This window comes from Vidua chalybeata, chromosome Z, assembly GCF_026979565.1.
Source record: "Vidua chalybeata isolate OUT-0048 chromosome Z, bVidCha1 merged haplotype, whole genome shotgun sequence".
Classification (NCBI taxonomy): domain Eukaryota; kingdom Metazoa; phylum Chordata; class Aves; order Passeriformes; family Viduidae; genus Vidua; species Vidua chalybeata.
The window spans coordinates 37,437,007-37,462,621 of record NC_071570.1 but is presented as its reverse complement, the minus strand read 5'-3'; the positions used below and the strand labels follow the sequence as shown (position 1 = coordinate 37,462,621).

At 37.5% G+C, this 25,615-nt stretch overlaps 1 protein-coding gene across 1 annotated transcript in view; it reads right to left on the bottom strand.

Moving 5' to 3' along the window:
* Window positions 1-219: 219 nt before the first annotated feature.
* TTC33 (tetratricopeptide repeat domain 33) overlaps window positions 220-25,615 on the bottom strand; it is a 46,008-nt gene continuing 20,612 nt past the window's right edge. Inside the window, exons 3-5 of the mRNA XM_053968833.1 lie at window positions 19,800-19,881; window positions 12,239-12,370; window positions 220-3,533 (exon numbers count right to left, since the gene is read on the bottom strand). Coding sequence (XP_053824808.1) covers window positions 3,183-3,533; window positions 12,239-12,370; window positions 19,800-19,881 — 565 coding nt within the window. The 3' untranslated portion in view covers window positions 220-3,182. The remainder of the gene's footprint in view (window positions 3,534-12,238; window positions 12,371-19,799; window positions 19,882-25,615) is intronic.

The following is a 25,615-nucleotide window of genomic DNA, read 5'->3' as shown; positions in this document are numbered from 1 at the left end:
TGTTTTGGATAATATCTCCTTTTGCTCCATCTCATGTAGATATCCCTGAAAGGTTTAAAAGCTCTGAGCATCACCTTTTGTTAAATATTTTTCCCCAAGATGTCTTTCCTTTTTTACTGAAACAAATTAACATGTTCACCAGAGACAAAAGTGAGGAACATTCTGGAATGGGAAATAATACTTATTTTTGTTTTAACTCAAAGAATAAACAGGCATCACTAAGCAGCAGAAGTCAGTATTTTATTCAAACCACAAACCAATCCAGAAAATTACATACATGCAAAACATGGCATGCTGTACAAAAACAATGTTGAAATCATCGTTATTTGAACTTCTCCCCAGTTTGAAAAGAGTGTCCCAGGAACTTAACTGCTCTACAAAATACTACAGTTCTGACAATACCTAGAATTCATAACCTAATCTAATCAGAAGGAAAACACATTTAGTACATGAGATGGAAACCACCACCCCTCGAGACCAGCACAGCCTGATGGTGCAGATGTACACCCCTCCAGCAGTCTGGCCCTGCAGTGCTGAAGTCAATAAGAACTTTGTGAATCATTTCAGTGGAAAAAGATTCCGTGATAACACAGGCCTCTGAGAGAAGGGCAGCAGCCCTTCCTGTATGAGTAAAGACAGAACACTGACGCAATTACAAAGCGCAAAGAAAGAAAAGATGAGGTGGATGCAACCAAGCTCCTTCAAAAAGAAAAGGTACCCTAGAACATCTCACACATCTCCTTTTCCAGCCAAAGAAGATCTCTTCTTTGAAGAAATTTGTCCAAACCCCTCTCACGCTAACTCTTCTATGGCTGACTAGATTAAGTTGATAGGAGAAAGATTAAGAAATCTTTCAACTCTAATAATTTGAATTATCAAACCATATTTTAATCAAGTGCCTATCCAGTAAGCATTTAAAATAATTCTGAACTTAATGAAGAAATAAAAATATAGCATGATGATGTTTTACATTTCTTAATATATTTATGCCACTGTAGTTCTAATTATTTTGAATACTCAGAAGATAGTAAAAGGTGTGCTTTTGTGTGAATGTTGTGCTCATGCAAGCACAGATCTAAAAATTCAAAAATACATAAAACATTCAGGGAGAATGTTGCGAAAATTAATTAAAACTTAGTACAACAGGGCAATTCGGTATTTTTAAAAAACTTTATGTATCTTCTTAAAAATATTCTGATATCAGATAAACAGAAAGTATTATCTGAGATAGTTTTTCTGCAATGCATTTTCCACTGCAAAAACATTATACTTCTCAAGCAACATTATTTTCTTTTAAAATGTGTTATTTTGGAATTAGAAATCAGACTTGAAAAGTGCAGAGATTACTGATTTCAAAAGTTTCACTTGTATACAAAACTATCTATTATCATACAAAATTTTATCAAAATCAAATACTAATTTCATGTTCCCAAACTGAATTCTTCAGGAATTCCTCAGTGAACCATTTTTTTCCCAGTACTTTTAGGATGTTATAATCTCTACCATGTCTCCAAGACAATAACATAAGAACAGTCTCAGCACAGAGCACATCAAAAAAACAGCCTGATTTCATTTCTCTGAACTGCCTGTGTGAGGAGCCAATTGCCACCTTCCCCTGAAAAAAATTTCCCAGGGTATGCCTCACTGCCCACCTCTGCATCCAAAATCCAAAAAGGATAAAAAGGAAGACTCCAGCAGTGCTGTCCTGGAAAACTGTTTTTTTTCCCTAAGACCATACTTTTAATGGCAGGTCATAAGAAATAGGAAAAGCAAATTGACTCCCTTTATCAGATTAGCCTCACTAGGAAAGAAAAGCCCCAAATACGATACAATTCAGCCATATCTCCTATTTCCACCATTCTACTTTTGGTGATGTCTCTAGCAGAGCACACAAGATAAGGAAAGGCCAATTTCAGTCACAGTGTTCTTTCTTCTGGTGAAACATTTAGTTGTAACTAAGCATTCAGGGTCTTGGTTGGTAAAGCATTTCCTTTCATCTAATCATAAAGTGTTTAACCCACTCATCAAGGAAAGCAACACAAAGGTTTCTACTTGATTTGGCTACAAATCAGATCTGTCACACACAGACATACAAAATAATAATCCATCCCTGCTTCATAAGAAACAATCTCATAGAACAAGTAATCTTAATGAAAACAAAGACTGTCAATAACAGAAAACAGTTCACACTTTTACTGGAAGAAAAATAATGTTAATTAATAGTGATTGAAATAATTTTTAAACATTCCTTTTTCTTTTTGTGCTGGTTTTGGCTGGGATAGATATAATTTTCTTCAGAGTTGCAAGTAGGGGGTTACGTTTTGATTTTGTGCTGGCAAGTGTTGATTACACACAGTTGTTTCTATTACTGCTGAACAGTGCTTGCACCAGGTTAAGACCTTTTCCTGCTCTTCATCCCACCCCACCAGTGAGAAGACTGGGGGTGCACAAGAAGCTGGGAGGAGACAAGCCAGAACAGCTGACTCCAACTGACGACAGGGATATTCAATCTCACAGCACAATACACAGAACTCGGGAAAGAAGGAGGTAGGGGAAGGGAGGACATTCTGAGTGTCTTCCTAAGTCACACATCATGTAGCCTTGCTTTCCCGGGGAAGGCTGAACATCTGCCTGCCCATGGGAACTGGTGGGTGAATCCCTTGTTTTCCCTTGCTTGCATGTGCAGCTTTTGCTTTCCCTATTAGGCTGTCTCCATCTCAGCCCACAAGCTCTTTCACTTTTCCAATTCTCCCTCCTATTCCACCAGGAGGCAGTCAGCTGTTTGGGGCTGAGTTGTTGCCAGCTGGGGATAAACCACAGAACTTTTACAGTTTAAATAAAACTTTCCTAATTACTGGGAAAATGTACACATTAACTTGTAAAATCATGAAATACATAAAGATGAAAGCAGCTGTTAGAATGCAGCTAAGCATTTCAGAATTACATTTGTTTGTAAGAATTTAGAATTTTTAGAACCAACTCTTGGCTTTCTTTTTGACAAGTACGGATGGAACAACAACTCAGTCATTACTTTTTTAATTAAGGAAAGAAAAATAACTTCAATTTTTAAACTTTTAGGCTATCCTACCATTTTATAAAAAAAGAACAAGCACAAAACAAGCAAAATACAGTAAGTAACAGCAGTTCTTAAAACTATGGGTATGACAACCCATGAGGCTGCCCTACCGGGCCCTGATGAAAAGGGTTTCATCAGGAGTTGCAGGACAATTGTCCTGCTCGGTAACAGTCTCTACTGTGCCTGAAGCAGACACAATCACCATCGTTTTAGCTGCTGAAAGAGCTTTCTCCTTCTCTGCAATGGCAGCACAGACTGCCACAATTTCATCACTTTCAAAGTCGTAGTCTGGGATTGACTCTTGTACAAGCTCTTTTCCTTTTGCCAGTGTTTGCCCTGACTCAGTCTTTGTGGCCTTCTGCTGGTCCTGTAGTTTTCTTGCCCAGGAAAGGTCTTCTTTCCATACTTCAGGGTTCATTGGAAAGATGTGTAAGGATACCTGGAAGCTTCGGATTGCCTATAAGCAGAACAAGGAAGAAACAACAAAAGAATTATATATATCATTTGAGCAAAGCCAAAAGCCATTTTATTCCCGTCTTTATTGGAGCAATCTTCCCTCATCTTGGTTCAATAGCAGATTCACCCCTAAACAATTGTGTCTGAAAGGACAAAAATGCATGAAACTAGGTACCTGGCAACAAGAGCACAAATAAAGAGGTCAAATATGAAAAACAATGTTGTTATTAAAAAGGTAAAAGGAAAAACAACTTTTTTGGATGGTTTCCTATTCCACTTTTCTCTCATCACCAGATATAAGTAAAGGCAAAAGCAGAGAGATATGGTTTAAAAAAATACAGAAAATGGATGACTGGAATTTTAAGTATCACTGGTATTGCTGCCTTTGAATTAGAATGCATTCATTTCACATCTAACACTACACTAAAACTAGCCACATGGTAAAGAGTTTCTGTAATAGGCATGTGGTTCTAAAAACATAAATAAATGCACAGAAGGAGCCAAATGAACTCCAAACCTCGACAGTTGCTTTAAGAAAGAACTTCTATAATCTTATAAACAACATAGTATTAGTAGAAGTAAGTGTAGTTAGTGACACTTCTCCTTTCTTTCAGTTCAACTGGGAAAATACTCACAAATACAAATCCTCAACAGAGAAGCTGTGAAATTAAAAACAAAAAAGTGTGACCATCTAAAATAAGAGGTTGCTACAATACTAGAAAAAAGCTACACCAAGAATTACAACTGTATTGTCTTGTAGTTATCTTAACAGTGGTCAAGGCTGAACCTACCCCCTCAAACTTAGGTACATGTACACAAAAGCATGAGTGTATTTCACATTTATGACTGTACAGTCATACAAAATGGGTCACCTTAGTGACCAAACTCTTTTATGACATTTACAGAAGCTTTCCTGTAAGATGGGAAAACTGTGATGATACGGATTGGTATGGTATTTGGGAAGAGTTCTGGCAACTTGAATATTAAAACTTTAAAGACATGGTAAACCATAGTTTACATATTCTGTTGTAGTTTAAAATATATTATAAGTAGTTTATAATATATCATAAGTAGTTTATAATATAATATATTTATACTGGTTTATGCTAATTAATTTGGAAAATTAAAACTTTTCTTCTGCATTGACAGAAACTGAAAGTTCATCCTTCTGATGGCACAGATGAATATATGGACTCCATATGATGGGAACTCAAAAGAAAGAGATACAAAATCAGATTTAAGAAATGTTGCCTATGCTATCAGTATTACTGATGTTGTAAAAAGCAGCCTTTCAATTCCAGAAAAAAGCTTGATTATTGGTCCACAGCCAGCTCTGAAGAGCAGGAGCATGCTGAACTTTGAACAGAAGAAGAACTGAAGTTTAGTTCTTATAAAACAATGTCACTTTATTCAACTTTGCTAGCTTTTAATTTTCAGGGACCCATGAACAACAAGTAAACACTAAATGTTCATTTTTATATTTGTTGAAAACAAAATATAAACAAACACCATCTGATTTTACGCTTTCCATGAAAGACGTCCCCTAATTAAAACATGTCTATATAGTTACATTCAGGCACAATAAATAACATTTGGTAAGCATCAAAGCTGCTTTGATGATTCATACAATACAGCATAAAAAGATCATCTTAGTAAATCTATTAGAAAAGAGTTTTTGTGCTTGACATTTTTATAAAGAAATAACAAAATAATGAAGTAAATTTTTAAGTGCTGCAAAAGATCAGAGGGATTAATTTTAAAGCAGTGATATAAAACAGAAAAATACACACTTTTCATCCCTTTAAAATTTTATGTTGCCACTGGAACAGTACCCAAAGCCATTAATTTATATTATGACAAAAGAAAAGAACAGTGGTACTTTTAATTCTTTCTCCCTAATGGAGATGTAAATATCCTTCTTCAATTTCCTGTCACACTTAGGAAAACACAGTGACACTACATAAAATCAGTATTTCTAGCCTCATTTTAAAGAGGAGCTGTGATTTTAGAGACCCTGCATATAAGGACTACAGGACTTTTTATCAGTACAGTCATGTATCTGCTTTTGCTTCTGTAAGGAAGTGCAATGTAAAACCTTCTGTGAGACATTCTTCCTCGTGTAATTACAGTATTTGAAATATCTGTATTTTTGAAGTATTTTACATTTTGTCTCACTAAATAGTATTCTGTAGCAAACAATCTTCCATTTGTCCCATGAGTAGAGTCTCCTCTGCTGGTCTGCATAGCCTTCAAGTGTGAAGAGCAATTCTGATCAGACCACACTTTTTTTAGAAATTTCTGTAACACATGGACTTGGTAACTATACAGCACCCCTCAAAAAGCCAGGATTTTAAGAGGTTGTATCTGTTACCAAAGTATGTGGTAGACCTTTATATTACACCAGGCAGACACTTTCTGACCTGTTTCAAAGGATGTCTACTGGTAAAGTAAGTCATCTTTTCCTGTGTTAAATGATCTTTAATATGGAAATTTTTTTGTTTGTGTGTTTTTACAGCACTCAGCATAGTCCTTGGGGGTGCTGATGAATGAAAAGCTGTACATGCCCTGGCCATTGCACTCACAGCCCAGAGAGCCAAACGTGTCCTGGGCTGCATCCAGAGCCCCATGGGCAGCAGGGCAGAGAGGGGATTCTGCCCCTCTGCTCTGCTCTGCTGAGCACTGCAGCACTGCATCCAGCTCTGGGCTCCCAGCACAGAGGGACAGGGACCTGCTAGGGTAAGCCCAGAGGATGGTAGCAAATAGGATCAGAGGCCTGGAGCACAACTCCTGTGAGGACACTTTGGGAGCATTGGGGCTATGGAGCCTAGAGAGAGAAGGGAAGGGTTCAGTGACACTTTACAACAGCCTCCCAGTACCTGTAAGGACCCACAAAAGAGCTGGAGAAGGACTTTTACAAGGACATGCAGTGATAGAAAAGGGGGTAATGACTTTAAACTGAAAAAGGGTAGATTCAGGTTAGATGTAAAGAAGATGCTGTTTACAGTGATTTACTGAGATGCTGTAACAGGTTGTCCAGAGAGATGGTTAATGCACCATCCCTGGAAACTTTTAAGGCCAGGCTGGACAGGGCTCTGAGCAAGAGTAAGAGCTGAAGATGTCCTGGCTGATTGCAGGAGGTTGTGTTTTCTGTATTAGTAGTAGTTTAATAAAGTTTTTCTTCCTTTGTTATTAAGCTTGGGCCTGCTCTGCTCTGTCCCTGATAACATCTCACAGCATTTATTTAGGGAAGGTGCATTTTCATGGGGGTGCTGGCATTGCGCCAGTGTCAAACCATGACATTTTTTGGTTCCCTGACCGGGAATCGAATTCTGGTCAAGATGAGATGAAGATAAGATGAGAGCTGTGAGATGGGATCAAAAGGAATAAGAGCAAAGCATGTATTAGGTTATGGTGCCAATATAGAGGTGGAGGGTTAGTGTAGGTTATTGTTTTATGTATAAGTGTGTTGAATGTAATTTTGATAATAATTTTAGAAATGTGTGTTCTCAGAGGCGAAGGGTGGAGTGTCGTGGTTTGACATGGAAGTGAATTTTTTCCAGGAAGTTGGGTCAAACCAATCAGTGGTCAGGTTTGGATATTGGCACCTGGAGTGACCACTGAAAGTATGGACACGCCTCTGAGAACACAGGGGGTTAAAAGCAAGAACTCCCAGGAGAACTCTCTCTTTGGTTCCGGTCGTCAGAGAGTGCAGACTCCCCCCCTGCCCAGCCTTAGGCTGGGTGGGGGAGGGGAAGCCACGTGGCCTTGTCCAGGTAGGCCGAGGGGCTGAGGGTCTGGAACCGAGCCAGCTCCTGTGGACGGAAGGGTGGAGAGAAGTGGAGATGCCTTTGCCCCCCCCCAATGTGGGAAAGAGACGGAGAGCCTGGCGGCACCTGGAAATCTGCCGGCAGAGGAGAAGGAGAAGGGGGGGAAATGCCCAGCGTGGGAGGCGGAACGTCGGACTGAGATATCGGCCGTCCAGGGAGTCTGAACTTTTAACCCTTTCGAGGGAATGAGGGCTTTTTAAAAGTATTACTCCTCCTTGATTTGTAGTGGAAGAGAGATAGTCCGGGACCTGAGATGTTAGAAGAAGAAATATTTAGGTGGGAGGAGATGAAGAAGTAGCTTTTAGCTGGACTTTTCTTGTTAGCCATGGACTGAACCAAAATCTCCTGCAATAGAGACTGCATTTTAGGGGGATGCAGTGGTGACCCAGGGAGACCTGTTTCAGCTTCGAACAGCACAAGAATGGCGAGAAACGAAGAAAGCTGAAGAGGGAATGGTGATACCCTCTGTCTTCGGGAAGAAGATGAGTCCTGTTTTTGGACCCCTCGGCCCCAGGGGAAAATGGGGGGGACTGTAGTCCCAGGATGAGAAACTGAACTGTTATATCTTTAGGTCCGTGGCAAAGCATCCTTAAAGGAGCCCTACGAGCAGTCTGTCCATGCACGGTGGTGAGAGCACTGTGACATGGAATGGAGAGTGTCACACTGGCAGATTTTTCTTCCAGGCGGTTGCCATGTGTGACAGGGAAACACAGGGGGGCAGCTGTGTTTCCTGGGGGCCTGTGGTGCAAGAGAGACTTCTCTCTCCCTTGATAGTTTAAGCATAGATTACCTGAAGGGTGGTAATTTGATCAAGAATCCCGGGTGATGTTTCATGGCTGGGTGTGTTTGGAATTGGGAGGAGGAGGGGTGGTTTTAAAAGGTCTTCATCCTGGATTTAGTTTATGTGTTTTCTGTATTAGTAGTAGTTTAATAAAGTTTTTCTTCCTTTGTTATTAAGCTTGGGCCTGCTCTGCTCTGTCCCTGATAACATCTCACAGCATTTATTTAGGGAAGGTGCATTTTCATGGGGGTGCTGGCATTGCGCCAGTGTCAAACCATGACAAGGACCATTACAGGTTCCTTCCAAACCAAAGCCTTCTATGATTCTATGACAATATATTACTGGAATTTTAGTCTTATTTTTGTACTACTTACCATGAACATAAATAACTCATTTTTACAGAAGCATTTATCACAGTAATGTAAAAAATAGAGAAATAAGACATTTTAGTATATTTAAAGACTCTTCATTACATTTCTCTCCTTCAAACAAGAAAAAAAGTCCCATCCTTTCAGGTATTTTCATTGTAATTTAATAGTTTATATGGTTAATCCAAATGGCAGATTTTTTAATTTTTTTTTTTTTTACTTTAAACTGTCATCTTGAACTTTTCTGTATTTTTCTGTTCAGATTATTTCTGCTTTTCAATTAAAAAAAAAAAAACCTCTCTGAAAATTTCATCATAAGTAATTCTAGTGTCTTACAAAATGAGGTGAATACAATATTTTGCATTTCTTACACTTCCAAAACCATTTTATTCAAAGGTTCTGGAGATCTCATGTTCTGGAGAAAGTACTTGAAATATAGTAATTTTCCAGATGTGAAAGACTATTTTTGCCTTATGCTTATTGGGATTTGGTTAAATTACAAATGCATAAGAGTCTTTATTTCCATCTGGTAGATGTGAGTGAGATATCCCCACTCACACACTTTTTCTCTTTTTGAAGAAGTTTGTATCCTCCTTATCCCTCTCCTGTACTTTCTTTTGCTTCGGTAACAGATTTCACAGATGTCATTTTGCACCAACTCATTTCCTCACAGTCCTCTTTCCTCACATTTACTGCCCTTCTGCCCTTCCCCCTAGGTGCACACCCCTGCAAGGCTGCTGCATGTTCTGCTGAATCACTGCTTCAGGCTGCCTCTACCACACAGACCTCTTACACTGTGCTCTACCAGACACAAGGATATGATCCAGGAAGACCAAGGAAACAACAACCACAAAAATCAATCCCATTCTAAAAATTGACATAGTTAGCCTATGAAAATAAAGCTTAAGTGTTATCAGTACTTTCACCTTGCAAATCCAGAAAATCCAAAAACACATTTACTTCTTTATTACTGAATTATACTGCCAAAATTATTACAGGAATTTTAAAACAATAGCTAAATAAACCTTGTTCAACATTCCTGTTTGTCTTATCCTATGCATCTGATTTAGCTAAAGCTTTCAATTACAAGGTCTCAATGTTGAGAAATGCACTCCTCAAAAGTCCTGAGCATCTGACAAAGGTAGGCACCAGCTAAATCAATCACTTACAAAAAACAGAGTACCCTGGCAGAAATGTAGCTGAAAAGGGCATTTAAACTTTTGGAGACTTGTATGCCCTTCAGCTTTCTTGATGGAAAATAAAAATCACCTCTGACTAGAAGATCTTTCTGTGCATTAACAATCACTATCACAAAATATATTTATGATTTGCAACAGTGGTTAAAAAAGAAAAAAGGTTTACTCTACAGTAGATGGAGAGGATTAATATAAACATTCCTGGGGAAGCTGATATAACTGACTATTACTTCAATAACTCAGTAGGACTGTTTAAAGCTGTTGAAAATAACAGAACCCCACTTTAAATGAAAAAGAATGGTACTTTCTCTATTAACTTAGCATTTTCTAAATACTTTGACTTTTCAGTGGAAGGCCAACTACCAATTTCCTTTTTATTACCAAAATACTCTATGTTTCTAAATGCTAACATTTGTAACATGTTGAAAAATTATCTCAAATTCAGATTAGTTATGTTAATTAGCTGCATTCCAATAAAACACAGGCATTTCTCTCTCCGGGAGTACAAAACTCCTGCAAAAAGACCAAAAACTATTTCTTTCAAGAGAGATGAAAGGGCCGATCTGAGGATTCATATTGTCAAGGCATGATTCTTTTGACAAAATGTTGTGCCACACTTAAAAGACTGCTAAAGCACTAACTGCTTAGCAGGAATACAGGAAACCACATCCTTCAAAACATCAAACAAAACCCATGCACAACTGGTGCATATTTACAGATCTACCCTCTCTACTTTTCTGATTAAGCTCAACAATGCATTCGAAGAGAGCACCTAAATTCGAAGTGCTACTCTAAAATAAGACAAAATTAATATAATATAAACACTAGGTCCCCAGCACTCAAGATACCCAGTCCCACTGGTGCTTCATGACTTGTCTATGTAGAAAAATCTCACAGGATTTGATGAATCAACCTGCTGTGTGTAACTAGTACAGGTATATTACTATTTATAACTGATATTACAGCAACTATAACATTTTTTACAGAATAGGCAGTATCAGTTACTTAGGATGCTTGTAGGAAATAAAACTCTAATTTTTCCTGAGACTAGTGCATTTAAAATTCTCAGGCATAATTTACAGTGACAGTTTCATACACTTAAAAGGAAAAGATCCAGGCAGACCAGACCATCAACCCTAACCTCCAACACCACAAAAGCCATGAAATGTCACCACTGCTGAAATGCAGATATGCATGGATTTATATGAGATATTTCATATTATGGTACTGCACCAACAAAGGGTGCACACACTGCACATCTGTAACACACAGCCTTTGTCTTAGGTTTTGTCTAACAGGACTGGAGCACCTCCCCAGTGAGGATGGGGTGAGAAAGTTGGGGCTGTTCAGCCTGGAGAAAAGAAGGTTGTGTGGAGACCTCATGGCAACCTGCCAGTATCTGAAAGGGGAATACAGGGAAGCTGGAGAGAGACTCTTTGTCAGGGACTGTAGAAACAAGGAGTTATGGGAATAAAATGAAATGGGGGAAATGTAGGTGTTAGGAAGATATTCTTTACTGTGAAAGTGAAGAGAACCTGGAATAGGTTGCCCAGAGAAGCTGTGGATGCCCCATCTCTGGGAATGTTCAAGGCCAGGCTGGATGGGGTTGGAATTAGATGATCTTTAAGGTTCCCTCCAAACCAAACCATTCTGTGACTCTAGGTGATTCACATAGTTTGCATTTGTTTTGGTTGGTTTGGGGTTTTTAATGCTGCCTCTTACTACATTTTAAAAATTAGTTATGTATGAATTGTTAACCTCCATAAAAAAAAACCTATCATTTTTTCAATTCTTGAAAATTTTCAGACCAAACATTGTAACTTTGCAAAACCACTCTGAATTACCAACAAAATTATTTGTATCAAAACAACACACAGCTACTTCTATTCAAAATACAACCTTTCATCTAAGAGGTCATGATGCAATGTTTTTCTAATGGACCTCTGGGAATGTGTCTGAATTTGAAAGTTCACGTTGAGTTTTCACAGAAACTAGCAAAAAATTATTATACCCCAGAAAAAAAAGATGCACTTCAGCTACTGCCGAGCATCCCTGGCTTTTTGCTCTTTTATTAAATAAAGAAGCAACTCAGCCACCATTTGAGGTCAGGGAGCCAGAGGAAAGCAGGAATGAGCACACGTTATTTGCTGCATAAGCAGGATACAAGGAAAACAAGACACTAGAATTTTATAAGCAGGCATGTGTAAAAACTGAGCCTGAATTATCGGCTGATCCGTGGACTTCACATTATCCTCATCTTTAAACTATAGTGAGCTGCACTGTAGCAGTACAACACACAGAATGTAGTATGTGCAGTTATGTCAGCATAATTGTTCTATTGCATAAAGCCACCACATAAATATAGTATATGACAAAAAAGTCTTTGAGCTAGACTGGTCTTCTGCAACAAAACCACACAGGAAGCATTTGTGAAACACAATAAAGCAGAGGGAACACTGTAAATAAATAATAATGATCTTTTTCCTTGTCTATGTTCAAGTTACCATACGGATATACATATATATAGTATATACCAGTGCTATCTCTCCTAATCCAAGCTGGGCACGTCCCAGAGTCTGCCAGGCATCCCAGGAACGTGGGTTTCTCTGGACAGCCATTTCTGCTGCATGCACTGCTGGGAACATTTCATGTAAAGACATCAGGACCTGTATCAGAAATAGAAAAAGAAGAGGAAGAAAAATAAGCAAAACTGAAAATAAATTTAACTCTTCTGGGATTACCCACGGAACAACCACTGTTTCAATAACTAAGATTCATCTTACCCAGCTTTTTTTAGTTAAAAGTTACTTGTCTGACCTCAGATAGTCATCCAGACTCATTTCAATGCCCACAGAGAGAAACAGGCATGCTAGAGGACAATTCACCCAAACTATTTAAGTAATACTATTAGCAGTAGATTAACTGCTTCTGAAGGTATCTCTCCTGGTCAACAAACCCCACAGCCTATAGAAGCATAACAGAATAGTCAGAAGGACAAATACATGGAGAGCTAAACTTAATAAATTGCAAGTACTATTGAAGAATTCCTGAACTGTATTTATTCTTTTAATAGAGAGCTGTAATCTACCAGAAACAGTGCAGTGCACATGATATAACTATAGAAACAATCCCTGTAACTCAGCATGGAAATAGACCTTAACGATGACCGTTGTATTTAGAGAACAAGCATTCTGCAGAGCCTAACTTAGACATGAAGTCATCTACATTAAGTAAGGAAAAATGTGGTTTCTGAATGTGGAAATCTCTCTTACTCAGCAGTTATCACAGGATTATTCTCCTTGCATTGAATCTCCATAACTAAGGAAATAAATCACAGTTAGCAATACACAATGTGGATCAAAACTTGCCTTATGTTTCCAATACCACCATGAGACTGGCACATCACCTGAAGACCTGCATCACTCTGAGATCATGATTTCAGACATACCCACATGCTATGGTGATAGATGCCAGTGTAAGAAATAAATGACAACATTCCTGCAGTATGATGAGAATGTCAACCACAAGGGTTAGACTCATGTGTGGGCAACCACTTTCATCCCAACTGACCAAACTACGATGAATAATATTAGAAAATGTTAGGACTATTGCTGAAGTTCAAAACAGATTTATTTAACCTTACTGTTCTATGATATATTAAATATAAGTGTGGAGGAGAATTCAAATGTGATGATCTTGAGTATTTACTCTAACAAATAGTACATGCACAGCATAGAGGTGAGCAGTACACTAAAAAAAAAGAGGAAGAGGGAAAGGGGAACACAAAGATTTACTACAGAAAGGAACCCTGGACTGAAAAAACCAAGAAACATCATAAGCATAGCTTCTGAATAACCCTTTGGATTGATACTTCTGCTGTTCTAGTATGACTAAGTTTTTCTAAAGACTAGTCTTATGGCTTCATTTTAATTCCATTCAATGGACTGTACCTTAGAATTCAGAAGTATCTAAAAAATCTTTAGAAAAACAATCTACAGCAGTATATAATCTTCCCCCTTTTTCCTGCTCAACAGTTCTCAGTGATTGCATTTTGTATCAAAGTCTATGTGTTATTCCAAAACTTTCAGATGAATTACATTTGTATGGGCATTTTCTCTTTTCTGCAGCAGATGTGTGAAGTGAATCAAACTGTTACTAGTGGATAGGTGTACATCCTACCAAGATGAAGGGATTCTGTATCTATCAGCTATCTTCTACATCAGTGTCCTAATGTATTTTTTCTCTCTTATAAGAGAAAACAAATCCAAGTATACATTCACAGGAACATTTTTATGCATCCCAAGTACTCTGTATTTCCTATCAGTACTTTCTACTGCAAACTACTTACAAAACATCTGTGTAATCTTAAGAAATCTTTTGTAGTGTTTAATGAATTTTACTGGTTTGTTTACTGAATTATTACTTTACTAATAAAGGCAGTTATTCCACTTTCATCTATTTATGACTACTGTGTGCACCAGCATAAACAGCTGCTTTAAAAATGCTCTTCCAGATCATGTAGCTTTGCTCCTAATAACTTTGGCATTAGATTCTCAAAGTACATTCAAACAAACACATATTTGAATGTATATGCATTTTTATCCAACACAGGTAGTTCTTTTAGTTATTAATAAAATGACTCAGCTACACTTGTCAGTCAGTACAATGAATACACTTATTCATGCACACTATTTTACTACACTTTTTTTCTCAGGTGAAGAGGTCATCATTGTAGGTTCATCAAGATGAACCTACAATGGCAGACATGAGTTTGTGCAGCCTTGTCTTGGGTTAGTCTACCTGTATACCATTATCACTTTAATAAAACACCCCTGTATGCTACTTGGAAACTATTCAACACCCAAAAAAACACACTGAAGAAGGAATAAAAAACACTGCTAGCACAAAGATTTCCTGTGCACAGATTTGAAAAGTGGTGCTCAGCCCTTCTGGGGTACAGACACATGGACAAGACAAAGCCAAACAGGAACCAGATGTGCTGTAGGCCCCCTTGTCACACAGCGTGCCTGTCACATGCTCAACATGCAGCCATGTCAAGTATGTGTGTATACACATATATATATACACACACAAACACAGACTCATAATATATATATAGTGTACATATAAAGTGATGTGTGTATATATAGTGAGAGATATATATATAGTGATAATACTCTATTAGAAAACATTCTTAAAACTAGGAAAAGAATTTATGAAGCAGAAAAAACATCTCAAGACTCTCACTGCACACACACATACACACACACACGTATGTATGCGTCAAAAGTGAGTGGAGGGAAATGTCTTATAAAGATGTTCAGTAAATGGATTTTCAAGACTTGCTTTACCCAAAAAAATTTATCCTTATTACATGCTTTAAAACAAAACATTCATGTCCTATAATAACTTAGTTTAACAGATGTTTAGAAAAAGTCATACAAGAGAGCTTAGAAGAATTAGAAGAATTCAGTGGCAAAAAAACCAATTAAACATAGCAACTCTCATCAGGAGACTGACCAAGTATTAGTAATCCAGGCAGCAAAGTGACCCATCGTGTTCTGCCCACAATATTTTGGAAGTGTTATGAATCTGAGTAAATTCTGGTTTTAAATGAGGCTGAATCACTATATATAGATATATTCCAAGTCCAGTGAAACTGATCCAATTCCTTTTTCCATCCAGTAACCCATTCCAAAACAGAGATGAGTAAAATTCATTGTACCCATAAGTAGTTTACATTTGTCCGCACTCTAAAGCAATTACCATTGCACCACACAGAAATGCTTTATTGCAATTTAGATTCCTGGAGTTCTCACTAATGTTTTCACTGTTTACTATTCTCTGTATACATCCCAATTTAAGAAAAACAAAGTTAAAATAATCAGCACTTACTAGCTGATTTGTTATAATCTAAACTTGGTATTCTAAGTCTGGTCATGTCTTAGAAACCTTGTAATTTCTTAAGCAGGAAGAGAGATGGGTAGAAGTTGGTATTATTTCTTCACCAAGTTCAACATTAAGATAGCCTTTAGAAGAGAGGAAGTGGAATAATTTGAAGATTATGGGTTTCATATATAAAAACAAAGAAGTGACATATATCTGAAATCCTGGTCCTGTTCAATGAATGCAAATTGAGGATGCAGCATTGAAGGAAACTAGATTGTTATACAGCTGATGACAAAACATCCAAAAAATTACTAAAAGGAACTGAACCTGCTGGTTTACATTTGAATTTACTTGTTTCTAAAAATATATATTAAAAAACTGTATCATCTACTTTAAAAAATCTGTCATAGTTGTATAGTTATCTGAGATCTGAGGTGCAAGTGTCACGAGATAAGCAACACGAACCAGGTGAATTCTCAGGAGTAGTACTGAAAAGCAGCAAGTCTGGCTCCCAAGATGGTTTGTTGTATACCATCACAATATACCAAGTTCTTTGGTATCCCTCTTCATCCAAAAATGTCCCACATGATCCAGTCACCAAGCATTAAGATAAAAAAATCAAAGAGCATGTCAAAGTTTGCTCCTCCATCTTTGTAATTCAAAGCAGTTACAAAATCATCCAGTCAATATTTAAGAAATTCAGGTTACAAATCATTTCAAGGAGTCTTAGTGGCTGCATTAATATAGGCAGTCTTTATATATTCCTTTGAATATACTTACAATACTACTTATATTAGGCTGTTGTTGGGTCTTTTTTAAAGATTTTTGCTTTTCAACAAAAATGCAGAAATAAACGGGCATAAACATTTATTTTCCAGTCATAGTTCTTGCAATGGGGAAGCAGCTTAGGCTGGTGATGAATTATCAGGTATGTATACTGACAGATCTTGCATGCAAAGAAAAGTGCACCCCTAACCTCTCAAAAACCATAAAAATCTGGTTTTAAATGGATCAAAGAGTAGCTGAGAGCAATGGAAAAAAAATCTCATCAAATTCTATGGTTTCTTGAAGCAATTGAGCAATTCCAGAGTTCCCATGTGATTTTCTGGAAATATACTTATTTCAAGTATCTTTGACAACTAGGAACTTTAAACACTATTTCTGCTCTTCAGAAGTACTGAAAGACATTTGTCCTACATCTGTTAAAATACAGATCTTTGAGAACTTACCACAAACATTTACAGATTCCTACAGTGCCATTATCATATTTATCTGAGCTGCATATTAAACAATGCAGTATTGAAAATGTTTGCTGTTGAGAAAGGAAATACTAAAGAATGGAGAAGCTGCTGTGTAACCCAACATAAGGTTATCCTAATAAATGTAAGGATATAAGACAGATACTCAAGCCTGTGCAAAAAAACCCCACTTCATCCTCCAATGTTAATTGTCCAACAGATTTACTTTACAAAGAGACATTTTCTCACTGATAGAAAATTAATACAGACCATAAAGAATCTTTGCATATTGCACAAAGGCACTCCTTACATGAACCTCCTCCTCTAGTGTGTGACACATATACCAAGACAGGGGGATTTTTATAGACCCAGTAGTGGTCAAGGCCTTTCTGAAGCTGGTGTACAGCTCTTCCAAAACATTTTCACTGAGCTACACTGTAATAGCTGCAGTATTTGTGCTGGTATGCTGGACTGGAATAACATAGTCAGCTCTAAGACAGTATCTTTTAAATACTGGCCACAATATTTTTTGAATGAATTATGTATTTCTATTTTGGCAAAAGTGGATTTCTACAACTCACATCAGAGCTTTTTGAAGTACAAAGGCATCAAATTACACATTCTACTAAACAGCTTCCAGTAAGCATAAGTCATACTGCAAAAAAACATCTGCAATAATTATTTGAATGTATGAAAGAGACATTACCAATTGAAACATGACATGTTTTATTAAAAATATTCAAGAAATAGTTTTATAAATGTATATTTTCTACACAAGCTTTCCTTGTGTTCTTATTCACAGTGTAACAAGTGTTATACAATACAAGAAAGGGAAATTGAAAAGAAATGGTGCAACTGCTGAGAACTGCTCTCTTTTTCCAGAAAGAAAGCAAAGGCACAGTAGAAGAGAGGTCTGGGCTCCTTCAGCTTTTTTTTTCAGTTTTTTCAGCTTTCATTATTCTCCACTTCTATCACTAGACAACAACAGATAATTCACAAGATGACTTAGAGTAACACAGCTGTTTCTCAGTTCCTCTTGGTCAGCAGAAAAGCTGTGTGCCTCTAAATCACCTTTGCCATTTTGCTGAAATACAGGTGTTGGGGAGCCAAGTACAACAACCTTAGTATTAGTATCTGGAGCAAAGATTGAAGCACACTGTAGTAAGCACGTCTTTGGATAATTCACTGCATCATAGCTCAGATCCAGGTAAGCTTACACACTTCAGAGTTCTCCTGCTATTTTCATTGTGAAAATACTTACTTTTGGTGTCATTTCAATTAAACAGAATGCTTTTGGGGACTTATCTTAAATTCTTGCATTCAATAAGACTATAATAAAAAACAGTTACAAGGGAGCTGTTCACTAATTTGTCCCACCAAGCAAAACTGAAATTTTAACAGCTTTCCGTTTTATTCAAAACAGAGTTAAATCTTTAAACTGTGTAATAAAATTTACCAATACCATCTTCACATCCTTGCAGATGTGAAGACCTTCTTTACTAGTGAAGTTAAAAATTAAACTTATAAAGGAACTGCTATGTAAGTTAACACCCTTTATAGCAATCTGGATTTCTACTAATTAAAGCAGAATTGTATTACCATGTGTCTTCCAAAAATGCATAATCAGGATTTGAAATTCCTTAATACATAGTTCTGCAGATATTAGAAATTTACACGGGAACAGAAAACATTGAAATAAATTTATTGAACAAAAATCTTTCACACATTCCTAAACACAGAGAAGATTCAAGCCAAAGCTTACTGGAGCCTGGGAAAAGGATTAGAAGAGTAATATTGTTACATGCCTGTGCCATTTGTGCAACTCTTTTCCAGCCATTCCACTACGCTAGACAGATCTTTCTCTTACACTAACACTTATGGAAAGACAACAACACACTCCTCCCAAAACAATTTAAAGAAAAACCTTTAAGCCGTAAGATATCTCTCAAACCAAATGCATAACCTAGTAAGATTTAAACCTTCTGCAGCTACATAAAAGCATCTTTCAGTATTCACTGTCTTGAAATGAACTCATGATTACTGTACTAATGCTTTTGCAGAATCAGACTCCCTTCATTTCACCAGACAAGATGACTGTGGGGAGCAAATGCGGTAATATCCATTAGAAAAAGCAGCCACTACATGTTGGGAAAGAACCAGCATTAGTTCTTGGGATTTGTGGTGGTTTAGGTTTTTTTGGCTTCTTTTTTGGGGAAGTAGGGGTGTTAAAGTCTTGATTGGGGTTTTTACACAATAAAAGAATCAAAGATTTTAAAACTAAACAGTATAGCAAACTTCTAAAAGTTACATAATAAATTCACCAAATTTTTTTTCTCTTTTCCTCTCTTCCTCAAACAGTGTAGTTTGCTGAACCTGTGGGGCCTGTTGAGATGCTTCCTAGAATCCAGAGGGCTCCTATGGGAGTCACAAGAAAGCTGCAGTAGGACTTTTTACAAGGGCATGTAGTGATAGGAAAAGGGAAAACAGCTTCTAACTGAAAGAGGGCAGGTTTAGATTTGATATTACGAAGTCTTTTACATGACTGATTTATCTAGGTAACACTTAATACAAAACCAGATTGAAGCAAACCATTTGCACACAGTACCCATGTTTAGTATGAACAGTAGATAGTATTAAGCACAACCTTTAGAAAGAGTAAGCAGATTTTTAATGGTCAGATTCACTAATCTATCACACTAAGGCTCTCCTTCATCCCTCCAATATAATTTTTTTCCCCGCAATGTAGCATCCAAATTCATAACCCAACAAAGATGTTTATTGTGACTGGCTGGGATAAAAGCATTATTCCAATTTCTGTTAAAAGATGCCCTGTTAGTTGTTAAAAACAAAATACCTAAATTGTGTTGTAGTTCCTGCATGCAACAACTAAACAATGCCCAGTATCTGTTCAGAAACACAGTGTTTTCTTTTCTAATTTCTAAACTGCCAAAGAATTGTCATGCTTTACCTGTGATTTCATCTCATAAAGTGTAGCATCCTCTGGAGTTAACTGAAGTGCTTCATCCCACTTGACAAGAGCCTCTCTGTACCTGTAGTTAAAACAATATTAAAATGTCAACATATTTAAAGGGACTGGATATTTCTTTTTATATCCTGACATTGTCCTAAAGAAAGTGCTATGGCATATGATTAGTATTATTTTTCTAATTACTTCCCCATAAAACATTTTGAACTGTTTTCAGGAACTGGGTATTTTTTGTTCTGATCAAATGGATGATAAGTACTACTACAGAACTGACCTCAAGTGAGTTTACAGAATTCAACAAAAGGCAACACTGGAAACCTGAGGCAAAGCTTAATGACTTAAAACTAGAAATCTTGAACTGAGTCCAATTTCCCTAATTGTCAAAATTATCCTTAGCCATGCATAAAAATATATATTCTGAACTCAACATGCCATGATACACTCAATAGAAATTTAAAATTTCTTTCCATTCTAAAAAGCTTAAATTTCTGTACTGTAAGATAATGTAAGACTCTAAAGACATATAAACAACTTTGGTACACAAATATAAGAAGGAAGTTGAAAGTAAACTATTTTCAGCTGTACTGAAAGCACTCTTTGGGAAAGCATACATCATGTTGCTCTTTCCTAGGAAAAAGAACAAAACAGAAGAGTTGACAAAAACCAATAAAATGTAGCTTTTTTTCTCAAACAAAGGTAAAACTTCAGCCACAATGAAGAACAATGAGATGCAACTACAGAGGTACAGTCTTTCTGCACTAAAGGTGGTCTTTCATCAACATTAATGAGTCTGTGGGATTATCACATGTCCTCTGAAACTTCAAAATCCACATTTCTTATGGCACTGTGTGGGAATGCCTGTATTTATATTAATTACACTGCAAAGGTATGAAAACAGTTACTCTTGGGAGATATACATGCTTCATTTTTAATATAGTATAGGTAAAACTAGAGCAATTTTCACATGCCCTTCATACTAAACCATTATCTTCCCCTACTCCCCATTGTCACTTCCCTTTCCTTTCCCCAGTTTTCACTCTTCTGGGTTGTATTACAGCTGCAGGTTTGCCAGAGCAGTCACATAAAGACTTCAGAAACTTCTGAATCAATTCAGAATAGAAAAACAGACTGGAAAAGCAATGCAACTGAAGTCAAACTCTCACTATGATTCAGGTATTATTAGTTTGCAAATTATACTAGTAAGTGTGATGTTTGAGTGCTAAGCAAGGATGTTACAATAGATGTTCACATTTCCCCAAAGTTTAGGCACCAGCTGCTCATTTTTCATCTCAGTTCATGCCCCATGGGCAGGTGTTCACCCTAAAGAAAACATGACGACATTTTTTACATGCTTCAATAGAAGCTTTATGCTGCAGTTTACTTAGTGGGGACTATTTTTGCCCAAGAAGATTATAGTTTAGATCAAGACCTAGCACGGATTTGCAAATAAAGCCTGCATGAATAAGGGTCCTCAGCTCAGTTAGGTGATGTCCTGGCCATGCAGAAGGTGCAATATTGTGAGTACAGCAAAAAAGTTTAGTTAAAAAAAAAGTTTTGGAAAACAGAGGAATTACAGTAATAACATCAGTAACCAGAGAGGAAGGACCAGTACTGGCATTCAGCAAGTAAAAAGATGTAAAAAAAGAAGTTGCATTTCAGGAACCTTCATTTTTACTTCTATGAAGGGAACAAAATTGCTCAACGCACCAATCTGAATGTGATAAAACTCAAAGCAAGAACCTGCTAACTCTGAAAGAAGGATCAAATATAAGCTAATATCCCCCAAATCCTGCTGGCTTTTGCTGCTGATTTGCCAACAGTCTGCCAAGAAAATAAAGATGGACAAGGGAGAAAAAGAAGTACATTCACAGAAACACTATGCTACATGTGTTCTGCGTGTGAACAGTAAATTATGTAACTCTGCCTGTAAGCCTCAGAAAGTGTGATCCAAGAGAAGGAACAACAGAATGCCAGAATTACTTCCCACACTAAGAACACAATAGCAGAGGGCTGGTGAAGGAAAGGTTCCACCTACACAGGACTGCTGACTATCAGTTTACAGTCTGCAGATATCCACAGGCCTGTGAAATTGTCTTCTTTTCAGTGCACTTATTTCCTTTAGAAGGAAGTTGGATAAAACATGTCTGTTCTATGCTTTTAAATACTCAGAGAAAAAGACATTTCTATTGCTGCTCCAGGAGAAACTAAGAATATTGTCCTTACTAAGCAAAAATAAGCCACTGTTGCTTGCTCTAGAAATGCAAATTTAGGAACAATTCTTTATAAAAAGGTAGTTCATTAATCAAAGAATGTTCTACCTCATTCTTCTGAAGGAAAAGATTATATAAAAGATTATATTAAATATCGAACACCACACTGAAAAAGATTCCTAGGGATATAAAATAAGATTATAATCTTAGTGTTCCAGTAAATGCTTTATGAAAATTATAAACCTTGGCTGAAATAAGAAGAGAGTTAACACAGGGGTAGTGTTGCAAAATAAAAAAAATTTAAAAATATATAATTTTACTGTTTCTCAGGTATTTTTTTTGAGCTGAACTGTACAGCTTTACCACTGTACTTTACCACTGTGAGGAGATGTAGTTTTGAAAAGGAAAGCTTTGATATAAATATGACATCTGTTTAGGGCTTGGAGCATCTGTCATATAAGGGGAGGCTAAGAGAAACAGGACTATGCAGCCTGGAGGAGGGGAGGCTCAAAGGAATCTTACCATGGTACAAAATTACCCAATTTGGAAGTGGAGCAGAACATTCAGAAGATGGAATCAAGACTCTTCTCAGTCATGCCCGGTGACAGGACAAGAAGCAATAGGCACAAATTGAAGCACAGAAAATTCTGTTTAAGCATATTTCCATCACTGGATATATCTAAAACTCAACTAGACAATGTCCTGAGCAACTCGCTGTAGCTGACTCTGCTTCAAGTAGGAGCCAGAATTCACTAGGATTGTATGATACTAAGATATCAGCAAAACCAATGATACATGATTTATGATATTATCTCTTGGCTAAATGAAAACCAATTTTAAGCAAAATATAAATTGAAAAAAAGAGAAGACCTATTAATTTTTAGATCTCTGGGATGGCTATAAAAATTTAACTATTGTAGTAGTAACGTCACAGACATTAATAATGGACATTGTTGCATCCTGGGATTGGGTTTTAGGGGTTCTTATTTGTGTTAGATAGCCGAGTCCTGTGTACCCCCGCATTTCCCCCATGTCAATTCCCCCCCTCCCCAGTTTCTGGCCCCAAGCTGCCTGCCATTGGGCTATCCCCCTCTGCCGCTCCTGTAACCACTCCCCTGCCCAGCCCCAGGAACCTCCGTGTCTGCTGCCCCATCCCCACGATCCCACTCAGCCCGAGGCTCGGCGCCCGTCCCTGCGGTTCTCTGGTTGGTCGCTGTCTCCACGTCATCATTGGGGGGCGGCATTTGCCCTCCTTATCACATCCCCTACATCATCCTGCTCCCTCCTGGGTCCCGCCGCCATTTCCCCCACATGGAGTGGGAAGCGCAGGTCGCTACCCACCCACTGCAGCTCTCAGCAACAATAAAGCCTTCCTGCTGTCCTCGTGGGTGATCTGGACATTCCTTCCCTCTTTACCTCGGATCCTGTAGTGCGGGCGACAGAACCCAGCAGACCCTGACCCATGTGCCGGTGCCAGCGGCACACGTAAGAGAAGCGGCAACCTGGAAGTCCGGGGGGAGGCGGCGCCAAAGGGCATCGGAGCTGCCCCAGACCGGGGAGAAAGAGGGACATAACCTTTTTTTAATAGGTTATAAAAACAGTATTTCCAGAAAATTTAAAACCCTTATGCGTATGTTCATTGCAACTAAACATCTGAACATTAATACAGAGTATTAAGTTGTAAGTATAACTTACAACAAAGTGTAAGTATTTTGAAATATAGAATTCTAGTTACATGAGTACACAGATACAGAATACTCATCTAGCCACAGTGATTTCAGCCAAGTAGTATACTTCACTACAAAAAATTATACAGTTATAATCAGAATTTAATTAGCATTTTCTCTTCTTTATTGCAAAGCTTTAAAAAGAAATAAATTATTGACAACTGGACACATCTGGAATGGCTTCAAGACAAAAGACCTGATAGTTTTAGATATTTTTTTATTTAACAGCCTATGAAATCCCACAGCTTCCTTAAAGTACTGAAACTGCTCTCTTCAGATTTGCTCCTGAACATCTGGGAGCTGCAGAAACTCAGCATGTTTTTCTACAGCTTGCCAAACTTTTGAAACAAACATCTCATGCTTATACTTCACTTTTTCAACACTACTCCTGGGAAAACAGGATCTCTTTAACTCTTAAGTAAGATTACTAAAACAAATTTTAAAAAATGTTTGAGGGTTCTTGGTAAAAAACCTAACATTCAGATTACACAGAGATCAATTTTTGAATCACATACACAAAATGCTAAAAAGCAGCACCACAGCTCATGCAAGATTTTATATTTTTACTTTCAGGTTTGCTACAGGCTGATGCTTCAGGAACAGAGTGAGACAGGACATAATCAGAATGACACTGAAAATATCTGCATATATAGTAAAAAGAGGAGATGGTATCAAATTCAAATAAAATGAGACATATGTGCAGGAGAGAGGCAGAGTACAGGAGTACGGTGTCAGGAGAAGGCATGAAGAAACAGAAGTCCTGGGATTTCTTTTAGACTTGGACAGATACTCCCACAACCAAATGTTACAAGATAATGAGGAAAAACACAGACAAAGCTAAAAAAGGGACAGCAAATTTAAAAAAGTATATACCTAATTGTCAAAGATTCCTATCACAGAGGAGGAACATGAATGGTCTATGGCCATCAGCAACACCATCTAGAACAATTTTAACCTAGTGCAGGGTCAAATTCTGAATTCGTTGGAAACCAGAGGAAAAGAACACTAGTCAGTAATTATACAGACTACATAAAAAGAGAAATGAAAATTAAAGCAGAAGCTGATTACAGGAATAAACTTCCCTTTTTAAGATGGGAGATGATGCAGGCCTAAACTCGGGGATAAAAGATATAAACAACAGGTGAATGGGGAAACTAAGGAAAAAAGAGAATGAACATAGCAAGACTTTTTTGGTTAACTACTTCAGAGTTCTCTAACATAGCTAGGTTTTCAGAGCAAAGTACTTCCTCTGCTGGGGGTGAGGAGGAAGATGTACAGAACTTAGTCAAAGTATTTACAGAAGAACAGTTCAAAAATAAGCAACAAGATGTTGTTTGCTTAAACACTCTCAGAAAATTCATGCCCACAGCACACATAGCCTGATAACAGTTGTAGGACTGGTACACCTTACTATCTTGCTTCCTGTGTTTAAAATGTTCTTTTGAAGTTTTAGCAACTTCCCAATTTTTTGTCAGACAATTCTGACAACTATTGGTGAAACATGATCACTGCAGCACAAAAAATGGCTATTTTGTGGTAAAGGGTCAAAGGTCACTTCTGATTCTGTATATAAAAAGCAGCTGCTTTACTATCCACTAGACCTTTCAACAAAAGGTTCTAATTAAACAGTCTCAATTAGGTGTGGCTACACAAGAGGTGCATGGCAATTCCTCAGTGGCACCTGACCACACACATGGGTCTTACCCCACAGTAAAGGAGACATAAACGAACTCACTGCAGCTACCTTTGGAGAAGACAAACTCTTCTGAATTGACAGTGGGGCAAAACAGCATGAATATAAGTATGAAGTACATAATTTCAAACCCTACATATTCAGAGTTACCAGTCTTGCACATATTAG